At 34.8% G+C, this 11,098-nt stretch overlaps 1 protein-coding gene across 3 annotated transcripts; it reads left to right on the forward strand.

Moving 5' to 3' along the window:
- Nucleotides 1-4,664: 4,664 nt before the first annotated feature.
- LOC140798439 (uncharacterized) lies at nucleotides 4,665-9,538 on the forward strand. 3 transcript variants are annotated; one of them, XM_073152266.1, is made up of 8 exons: nucleotides 4,665-5,016; nucleotides 5,162-5,228; nucleotides 5,339-5,378; nucleotides 6,282-6,414; nucleotides 6,961-7,032; nucleotides 8,037-8,117; nucleotides 8,910-8,971; nucleotides 9,068-9,538. In XM_073152266.1, exons 1-8 carry the CDS (start codon nucleotides 4,765-4,767, stop codon nucleotides 9,132-9,134), a joined length of 774 nt encoding a protein of 257 aa, XP_073008367.1. In that variant the 5' UTR covers nucleotides 4,665-4,764; the 3' UTR covers nucleotides 9,135-9,538. The 3 variants fall into 3 exon arrangements, with proteins under 3 accessions (XP_073008367.1, XP_073008366.1, XP_073008368.1); XM_073152265.1 differs by having other exon boundaries at nucleotides 4,684-5,016; nucleotides 5,162-5,224; nucleotides 5,317-5,378; XM_073152267.1 differs by having other exon boundaries at nucleotides 4,685-5,016; nucleotides 5,162-5,224; nucleotides 5,317-5,378; nucleotides 8,056-8,117.
- Nucleotides 9,539-11,098: the final 1,560 nt, after the last annotated feature.

Genomic DNA, 11,098 nt, shown 5'->3' on the forward strand with positions numbered 1-11,098 from the left:
CAGGGATGAACAAGATTGCAGCAACTACAATGAGCAATGCAGCTATGGTTATGACTGTAACTGTGATGGTCATCAAGACCTCCATGTTGTTGAGCAAATAGAGGGATGCACCATTCCATGGGAGGGCAAGAATGTTATGATAAGTCCAATTTTGAAATCCCTATCAGCATTGGTGGTATGCCACTTAGATTAAAGATTGGATTTGAAGGGCCCACTTGGCCAATTTGGAATTTAACAATTGGGCTGAAAGGAATATAGTAAAGTTTGCCACAACAATCATTTGCACAATGGTGAAGAAATAATAAATTCACATAATAAAGATATGAAGCATTTAAAAGGAGAAGGATGGGAACGAGAGTGAGTATGTGGATTGATAGTATGAGATGACTCTGTCTTAATTACATGAACAATGTATAGAAATTCACAACTGAAAACTTGCAGTATGGAGATTTGCGGCCACAAACTTACTGCAAATTAAGTGAAGGAATCCTGTTTCCATGATTAACAACCAAGGTTGAAATGGCCACATCTTGATATGATGGTAGGAGGAAGAACGCTGTCTTTATTGTTGGATTTTGCACTCCAAAGATGCCATGGAAAGATTAGGTTTGGTGCCATGCATCCTATCGAAATGAGGGTATGTCTGTATACATTTCGCCAACTCACATTTTTGTTTAAGTTCATCATGTTGTATTGATCAGAAGAGGCAGTGAGCTGGAAATGTTATAATGCAAGTTGATCTTATGTGCTTCGGAGGATCTGCTGCCAGTTCATATGTAGTTTTCGCATAATATTTCACGTGGATCATTCTGATGCAGATTGGAGTGCTAGTTTGATCAGGAGAAATCTAATTTCAAGCTAACTAGAAGTCATACAAATCAATTTCATAAGAGTAAAACAATCCATCACCTGAATTTTCTTCTAGCTAGAGCAAAACTCTGAAGAACATATCATTTTCTCAAAAAGTTATGATGTAAGAACCTCTGCTATCAAAGAAATGTAAGAATATACACATTTGATTACTGTCGAACGGCGCCTGAGACACAAGAATGAAACGCTTATGCAGATGGATTAGGTGATTCAGCTTCTACAACGGAGCGGCAGAGAGGACAGGTAATTCTTGATCGAAACCACACATCGATGCACTCTGCGTGGAACTTATGGCCACACCTAGGGAGGAGAAGACCCTTATCATTGTCCTTCAACTCAGTGAGGCAAACAGCACATTCAATCTTCTCTTCGCCTGAAGAGGACATAAAGAACACTGGAAGAGATGCGAGGATCTTCTGATCAAGTCCTACATCGCGTTGCGAAGTTGCTGAAGGAGCGATAGGCATGGCGGTAGCATTTGTGTCATTGGATGAATTTTGTGCAGCAATATTGTCTATTAAGATGATAAGATGATAAAAACCAAGGAGGATGAGAATTGCAGCAATAACAACGATGATGGCGCTTAGGCAGTACACTAAGAAGGATGGGAATGCCATGGTTCTTAAGCTTAAGTTTTTGCTGCAGGTAATAACAGAAACCTAAAATCTAATTGGTGTTTCTTGAGATTGGATTATGAATTTTATATTGAGATCTTCTAGTACAATTTTATTCCAGGATTCTTATTTATATATGGTGGTGGATACACCGACAGCATAAAGAATAAAATCAGCAATCTGAATAAGCTGGTCTCAATCAATACAAGGAACAAAATAGGTATGACTTTGGATTAGCATTACAACTAAAGATAGATTTAGATTATGGTTGAAGAAAAGAAGTAAAGAATTGGCAATCAGTTTGTTGACAAGCATTATTTTGGAGGCAAGCAACTATTTAAACATGTTGGCAGAGTCGTTAAGTAGTTGTACACAACTCTTCTCAAGGTTGAGCACAATTTTAATATAGATTAGGCACTAAAGATTAGCATCTCTTGAATCAAATGTTACAGAAACTTGATATTGATGACTTTGTACTACTCTGATCCAATTTTTGATGGTTTCTAACTTTCTATCCAAATCTAATTGATGTGCAAGTGCAATTTGCATCAAACATTTCTGATTTACTTCATTCTCTTTTTTTCCTTTTCCTTTTTCTCTCGACATTCTTGTAGGTCTTGATTGACTTCTTGCATCTGACCCATCATTACATGGGCTGGATAAGCTGAAGTCAACCCTTTCTAGTTTTTGAGCAGATATAGAAGAGATTATAAGGATCACATTTTTATTTCCACCCTTTATTTCCTCCTATGCAATTTGTTCTTTGGTGTTTTTTTGTTGTTTAAATGTTTCGATCGGTTAACAAGGGCGGCAAAATAAGGCTATATAATAAGGTTGACTTCGCTATCATTAACTCATCCAGGAATAGAAGAAGCTTCATGATGATGTTACAATTAGTCTGTTTCGAGCAGTTGACCTTGCTATGAAGCTGAAATTTATATGGACAAACACAGATCTAGATACAATCAGAGAGCAAAAGCTGACAAAAGAGAGTTCTGAAATATTAGAGACCTTTTACCCAAATTTTCTTATAAAATTCATGAATATTTCAGAGAGAAACTTGTAAAACTATACCGCAACTTGTTAGCTTAACCGTATTCGCGAAACACCAGGCCAGCAAATGGCCAAGATGCAAACATTATATCGACTTTCTTGCGCCATTTCACCAAGTAACCGTTTATTTTTTCCGAAAGATTTCTCTATTGGTTTTCCCTAGCTATTAAGGTGAACTGTCAACATTGATCTCTTCTCTTCCAACAATTTTCCACTGATGCTGCTGACCATCTATACTTGCACTTTTGTCAATAATTGAATGCAACTCCACTACTTTGTGATATCCCACTATTCTGACAGTTAGACCACTCTGACAACTATGCCAATTAAAAGAATGAACTAGACTTGTTAAAAGATCTTCAGACAACGCCAATCAGAATTGCTTACTCTGAATAAGAATATAAAATCTCTTCCCTCCTCTCAACTCTCAATTTGAAGCCGATTAATTATGCAATGTGAAGCAATACCCATAATGAGAGACTTCTCTTGAATGTGCTCTCATTGTCTTGAATTACTCTTCGTTTTGTCTCAGTCTATCAAATCTCCCAGATTAATGTCTTAGGTCAGTTAATTGAGCAAAAAACAAAGCTTCCTAAAAAGAATCGACAACAAGAAAGAAGAAACATACATCCTTTTGATGAAATTACTAGCAGATATATACACATGAGAAACATTTTGAGATCATACACTTTGCCAACTTTTTGCAAGTACATATTTGATAATTTGGACAAGAAAATTGCTCAAGATATTACATGGATTTAGCGGCTAGCTCTTAAAGAATCGAAAGAAACAATCTCACCTATTAGGCAAAGAACTTTGGCTGATCAAATATGAGGTAGAAACATACAGCAACAAAAGGAATGAAGTAAATAAGAGAGAAAAGAGAATGGAAGGAGAGATGAGACCAAGGCCAAAAAAAACAAAACAAAACTGAACACTTGTTCTCAAATCAGAATCTGCAATTATATAGAAAATTCTAGGATTAACATAGTTTAATTTTGATCCCAAATATCCCTCGCATATTCTCAAGAACAAATAAGATAGCTAGAGAAGATGCTGAGAAAAGATCCCCTTGAACATTTTACTTGGTATTAAGAACTAAATGCTACTGCTATGCCAGCAAAGTAGCCATTGAGGATTGGATGGCAGTTCTTAATGTTCAATGAAATGGCCATTCAAATGCTTCTATAGTCATCTTGACTATTAAAAAACAAAGATAAGGATTTTCTCATAAATTGCATTCAATATTTTCAAGTTTAGTTTACTGTTTCCATATATGGTGCTAATTATTTAATAAATATTATGTGTATCACCCTCTCTTTTTCGCGACAAAACAGTAAATGAAAAAAAGGTTAAATAACAATTGCCACTATAAACTTTTCAAATATCATAATTGTCGTTACATTCTATAAAATATCATAACTATTACTTAAACTTTCTAACTCTTTCAAAGTTACTATTCTGATTAGTTTTTGACGAAATATTCACAGAACATTCCTAACATATGATTGTTAAATTTAACAAATCAAATAAATAACTTAAATACCTTTCATTCTTGAAGTTTGAAGCATAAGATTTTTCTTTTCTTGTACTTTGATATTAGGTGACATTATGTAGATTTAGGCTAATAACATAGTGATCAGATGGTCAAAAAGACTTATGCTGTATGAGTGTTCTTGAATTTAAATACCAGCCATATTGGTTTAACTAGGGCACCATCATTAAGTTCACATTTCTATCTCTCATAAAAAATTATTATGTTGATTTAGAACCATTTAAAACAATTTATACAAAGGTAAACTAAATAATTCTTTGCTAAATTAAGCTCAAGTTTTATAGATTAGTTAAATTTAACTTATGGAATGATTTTTTGTAAGAGTCTAAATTATATAAAACCTAATAAAAAAAAGGCAAATTTGCAAATAACATCTTATATTATAAGCTATTTATAACTGCCATTAACCGTCTGTAAGCAGTAAACACCTCCTTTTTCCCTATAATTTAGAACACCCAATCATGTGCTGCCACCCAGTTGTAGGAATTTCATGCAATCGAGGCTGCAGACAATCTACTTCCACACTCTTATCTCTTCATCTCTTCATCTCTTCTCTTGTTTACTTTATTAAATAATCGGAAAAAAAGGGGGGAGAGAGAGAGAGAGAGAGAGAGAGAGAGAGAGAGAGAGAGAGAGAGAGAGAGAGAGAGGTGGTGCTCCTTCCAAATTCCAATGGCTTCTTCAACCTCTCTCCTCTCTCTCCCATTTCCCGCCACTTCTCCCCATCGACCCAAATTTCCCGCCATTTCCAAACCGCTCTCCCTCTCCTTCCCTAACGCCGAGGCTCTGAACCCTTCCATTCCGCTCCGCCGCCGCATCTTCTTGACGTCGGCGTCGGCCATCTGGGACGCATTCACCGGCGGCGGCAACGCCGCCCGCGATGCCGCGCTCGCCATCCGCCGGGGCATGCAGCTCTTCAAGAAGGTATCTTCCTTCTAGTCGCTCACCACTCCTTTCCTTTTCCTTAGAACGCCCTGTCTTCACTATTCAATGTAGTGTGTTATATGCGAAATTCTCTTTACCTATTGCTTTGATGTAATGGGGCACTTGTTTTGGGTGGTGGGTTTAGGGAGATGTAGGTGAGTCTTTGGTTGAGTTCGACCGAGCCATTGAATTGGATCCTCGGCAGAAGGCATGTGAGTATATGTGATTCTTCCTCTTTTTTCCCCCTTTATTTTGATGCATCATTTGGCTCTCTTGTTGTGATAAACTGATGCGGATTAGTTCTGGACGAGACCTGTTCAAGATCTTTGGCAGAGAGGGTTGTCTCTCTACTATTTGGATAGGTATGCCCATATCTTTCTTTACCCTAAGTTTGTGCCTCTTAAGTTATAATTACATGGACATGAGTAGATGATAAGGAAAGGGTAAACTATATTAAGCACCAAGCATCTTTAGTTTGTTAACTTAGTTGTTGGAGCAGAATCATACAAAGGATATTTCCTCTGGTTCAAATAGGAATTTTGGAACTCCTGATGTCTTACAGATCTATGTCCCTTTCTGTGCATAATTTAACTATTTAAGTAAGTTGGAACTTTAACCTACAATAAAACAGAGTGGAGTCAAATGGAGAAATTTTCTGTCAGGTTCAAAAATGTAATTTTGAATTCCTAAGTTATTCATCCCCCCTCCAGAAGTAATGTAGGATGTTTTGAATCACTATTCCTGTTTAATTAATTTTTTAAGTTCTACTACAGTTTCCAAACTATTTCCCAAACTACTATAATTATTGTTGTGTAAGCACAACATTAGTGAGGTAAATCGTTGTTCTTGAGACAATGATTTATATAATAATATATCTTAGAAGAGAATCTTGCCTAAAGAATGAGTTGTCCTAAAGTAATGGAGATCGACGGAGAGGAATTTACAAATAGTTTCTGTGAGAGCAATTTATGCTTATGTGACGGGAACTGTAATGCTGTTGGTAAATAATTTGTAAACTATAGTAGAATTGTGATAAATTTGGATAGGAGTAGTAGATCGGTCAAAATCTCTGTGTTTTCTGATGAAAAAGGAAAACATTGATTTCAGAAATAGGAAGGTTGAGAAATTGAACCATAATAAACTCAAAAATGACTTGTCTAAATGATTGATTGTTCTCATAAATTATAAACAAGTCAACTAGATAGCAATCCTGTAGATTGGGAATTACCTTTTCTGAACTCTTTTACTCTGGCTGAATGGTGTAGATTTGAAGAAGGGGCAGAGCAGTTCAGGTTGGATGTTGCAGCCAACCCAAATGACACTGAAGAGTCTATATGGTGCTTTCTATGTGAAGCTCAAATGCATGGGGTTGAAGAAGCTAGGAAGCGTTTCTTGGAGGTGAGTTCTTGAACTCAAATTTGATGCATTCCCTTGCAGGGACTAAGATCAATCCTATTCATGTGGTTTTGTTTACATATTTATGTGAAGATCAATCTTATTCATGTTATTTTTGTTTACAAATATGTGTGCATGTTCCTTGACGTTGCAATTATTGACCAACAACTGAGATGCCACTAGTTTCAACTAGAGATATTAAGATCATCTAAAGCACAAAGCAAGAAAACATGATCTTTTGCGTCTGTAAAAAGCTCACTTTAATTTTGTTGAGTAAATCTCATTCATAGAAGTTGTATTTTCATATGTACCTCATTGTTTCTAATTTTTTGGTCGCAGTAAGTTTACATGCTAGATTCATCTGAACATGGCAAGTGAATTGAGAATAAGGCATCAAAAAAACTATATATATATATATATATAAACTGAAGTATGAGAAATAGAAATATATGTGAAAGTAGCAGCAACATAATGGAAAATTGTTCATTTCTCATAACCTACCTACACTTATTTTTCAGAAACACTAATAACATTTCACAAATTTTTCAGGTTGGTCGAGACTCACGGCCTGTCATGCGTGAAGCCTATATTATGTTTAGGGATGCTGGGGACCCAGAAAAGGTAACTAAGGGATCTTTTATTTTTAATGAATTCATTTCCGTAGATTATTATTTCTTTGGTGGAGACTTTTTGTTCAACCTCTTATTCTCTTTTTCCTATAAGAAACAGTTATGTTGTGCAGGAGACCAGTTATACCCATGAGGTCCGTTAAATTTGGCCAGGTTGATTGGAGTACCAAGATTCATAATTAAATCTTCTTTTCTATGAATGAAATAAAGACAGAATAATCTGGAGCTGTAGAAGGTTTAATTGAGAAAGGATTTCAAATTAATAGGAAAATTGCAGAGATTTTCTTATCTTCTATGAATTTTAAGTAACAAAAATGTCATCACTTTGATTGAGTAAAAAGGTCAAATTTCCTATTAAGAATCATTATGTTTTAGTTTGTTTATCCTGACAAATTTCTTTTAAAACCACATAACCTACTAGTGTAAACTTAGTTTGCAGGTACTAACATTATAATTTACTGTCTTTTATTCCAATTTTATTGGTTAACTTAATGTTATATTATATAAGACCTAACAGCATCTCTGTTTATTTATCACATCATTTACAATGTCTAGAAAGCTTATCATTTACTAGTCACCCATGTTTATCTCCTTCATCGTAATTTATGTGGTTAAATTTGTACTAGAGTCTTTTGCTCTACACAATGAGATCTCCTTTCTCATGGATTGGATCTAATATGTACATTCTTATACTAGAACTTAAAAATGAACCTGATAGATTGAGAAAATTGATTGTGAGATGCAAACTTATTCAGGTCAGTCCAGATATGTTCTTGCCAAATCTATGAAGATACATTGGATCAGAATTGCACCTAAATCTGTCTTCCCTAAATTGATGGAGTACATCATACATCATTACGTTTGATTTTTGAATAAGTAGTAAGAATTGGGCAACTTGGAATACTGCATGATGCCAGCATTTCTGTATGGTATTTTAGTTTATCATTTTCTTATTCTTATAACCGTTCATCTGATCATGCATTTGCTTTTCTTTAGCTTGTTTCATCATTTTCAGGTGGTCAGGAGCATGAATACTTCTATGCATCTTTATATGCTGGTCTTTATTACGAATCCCAGGTTTGTGAAATTTATAAATATATCATTGAGATATTGGTCATTCTTTAATTTTGTGCTTGCCATAATGTTATTTCATATGAATTCATGTGCTTTGTTAGATAACCAACATACCTACTTGGATAGTATAAAAATGTAAATCTTGGTTCTGTCATCCTGCTGCATAATGTAATTTGTATATGGATAAATATGCTACTTTAGAATCTTACTTTGAATAGTCTAAACCTTTTTTTGTCATTCTGTTAGTTTTATGCTCTCCAAGGTGAACCTTGCAAGTTGACTCAGCAGAAAATTAATGCTGACCAGATTTCAAAACTAATCATCAGCCTTACGAGATGTTCATATTGACTCTATGATATATATTTATTTTTTTCTAAGAGAGAAGTAAGAATCTAATGGTGTTCCGTTATATACCGATATCACTAAAATTTGAACTCAAACATTTATACAACATGAATTTCTTTAACCAACTGAGTACTATCCCACTAGCTGACTCTTAAGGCATATATTTATACTAGATTTCCCCCTTAGCATGCCTTTTATAAATCAATGTCACCTTGCAAGCACATTTGTGATCTTTTCAAGACAGGCTGAAACTGCTTGGGTTTCAGTCTGTAAATTCACCTCATAGAAGAGGACTTCCTAGTAAAATATAATCGAGTTAAAAATTATCTTCCTAAAGTATTGGTCTCATATTTTGTAACTATGATGTTACAACTTACAACGGCATACTATATTATAGTCTGCAGCAAGATGATAACAGCTGAAAATACCTTTTTTCTTTTTTCCATGCAGAATGAAATGGACTTAGCGAAAGTCCACATTGTTGAAGCATGCAAGTCGCCATATGGATCAAGGTTACACTTTCTTTTTCTCCAGATCCGTCAGAATAGTTTGTATTTCATAATCAAGTATTTTATTTGCCTATAATTGTAACTTTTCTTGTGATTCAGGTCAGATGATTATATGGCTTACCTTGCCAAAGTTCACTGTCAATGCCGTAACTGGGGTCTTAGCTGAGACAAGATACATAACATTAAGCACCATCTTTTTCTTACGATGATTATAAGAAATTTCAATATTCGTTTCTCGTTCACATCCATTAGCGTCTCTCACAGTGTGATTCCTCTCTGGCCAGAGCTCTGCTTGGTTCAAGCTAAAACTACCTTTGTAACAAACGCTCTTTGGTCACATTTGGCAGAAAGATAGCAATTATCTCAGCAGAAGAGAAGTGTATACACCATTGTGGTATCCCGTTAAATATTCAGGATCCATCAGATGATTTTGCTATAGATTTCTTGTCTCCATTTTTATAAGTTGTTTACTTATAAAAGTACATTGATAAGATGATATGTAGTAATGTGATTTACACTCTTGGACCCTTTTTCCCCCCTTAATCTCTCTTTTGGTGTAGGCTTCCTTCATGTGTGTTGAGATTATACACATTGTGTTACCTCTCTTTGAGATGAATCAGGTGACCTATCTTTGTATCATAGTTGGAAAAAGAAGGAAAGAAAAAAAAATCTTTACAATAAATTGCCATCATCTTGCTTGGGCTTTGGAATCTACTTTAATCGATCTGAGTTCTTCCACATGATATGGTGAGCATGGATGGCTGTGCCAGTAATGGCACGGCACTTGGCACGGGATGTGCCAATAACACACCCCCATGTCGACCCGTGCCGAACTGTGCCAACCGGCACGCATGCCGTGCCGAGCTGGCCGGACTGTGTGTCATTCGGCACAGCCCCGTGCCAGTCATTATGCTATATAGAGTTATTTTTTAAATTTTTTTTCTATTTTTATCAGTCATTATCAAATCAACTGATTATTTAGAAGACTTAGATAAAATTAATGATAATGAGACTAGAAATGATAATAATGATGATGGTGATAGTGATAATAACGAAACTCAGTCTGACGGCGGTGATAATAGAGATAAGGCATACGTCTCTATTACACAACAATCTCAGAGAGATATTCTTTTTACAGAGGACTTAAGTTTGTAGTTAGTAGGACATTAGGAGAGATGCACTCACAGGATGATATGAGTTTATCATAATTACTATTATATCAATCACACCCACCAGAGCTAAAATACTATTATTATACTCTATATCTACTATCTACGTATGCTTATGGTGTGTTTGTGCCTGTGTCGGTGCCGTTCATTCTTGTGTATGTTCAATATTCATATCATAGGAGAATTATAAAATTTCTATTTGTATGAAGGCTATGTAAAATGTTACAACTACCAATACTATTAGTGAATGAGTTTTGAAAAATATTGGCAGTAACATTCTTGTGTTATTCTTATGCCGACAAATAAAGTATTTAATTCTTTTCATCATTTTATGTTCAGCTAGATATTAATTTTAATTATTAAATTATTATCGATTAATATTATGTGTTCAATTATATTATAAAGTGTTTAATCATTAATATTAGTTTTAATGAATGTCTTCAATCATAGTATGTGTTGAATAATATTTATATTTAACTATTACTTTATCTTTAATAAATATGTTATTTACAAAAATAATCTAAAGATAAAATATTATAATATAAATTTTAAACTTTTAATATATATATATTTAAACTAAAAATTAAAAATTGACATATCGAAGACCAAAAAACATCTTTAAATATTCTAAAAAGTTTATTAAAAATATTTTAAATATATGCCAGTAGCACATAGGGGCGTGCCACTGGTACGCAGGGGTGTACCATTGGCACGGCGAGGTGTGTCGAGGCGTGCCGCTCGGCACGTGCCGTGCTGATGGTGGCATGACCATCGTTGATGGTGAGTCCTTTAAGTTGTAAGATACCTTATATTGGCCTATAGAACTCCATCCAATAGAAGGATATTGTTTACATTGAAATAATTGAGTGCATAAATTAAACAGATGAAATGATTTGCAACCAGTTCGTTAGAAATGCACAAATTACCAACAACCTTCCATCCTTAAATAAGGATCAAAATT

This window comes from Typha latifolia, chromosome 12 (genome assembly GCF_019914945.1).
Source record: "Typha latifolia isolate L0001 chromosome 12, TyphaL0001v2, whole genome shotgun sequence".
Lineage (NCBI taxonomy): Eukaryota > Viridiplantae > Streptophyta > Magnoliopsida > Poales > Typhaceae > Typha > Typha latifolia.

What these genes read in the sequence shown, in the direction of transcription:
- LOC140798439 (XM_073152265.1), top strand. Translation starts at nt 4,765, where the DNA reads ATGGCTTCTTCAACCTCTCTCCTCTCTCTCCCATTTCCCGCCACTTCT. An exon ending in AATTGGATCCTCGGCAGAAG is followed by an intron (nt 5,225 to 5,316) that starts GCATGTGAGTAT and finishes GATGCGGATTAG; the next exon opens with TTCTGGACGAGACCTGTTCA. An exon ending in TCTCTCTACTATTTGGATAG is followed by an intron (nt 5,379 to 6,281) that starts GTATGCCCATAT and finishes TGAATGGTGTAG; the next exon opens with ATTTGAAGAAGGGGCAGAGC.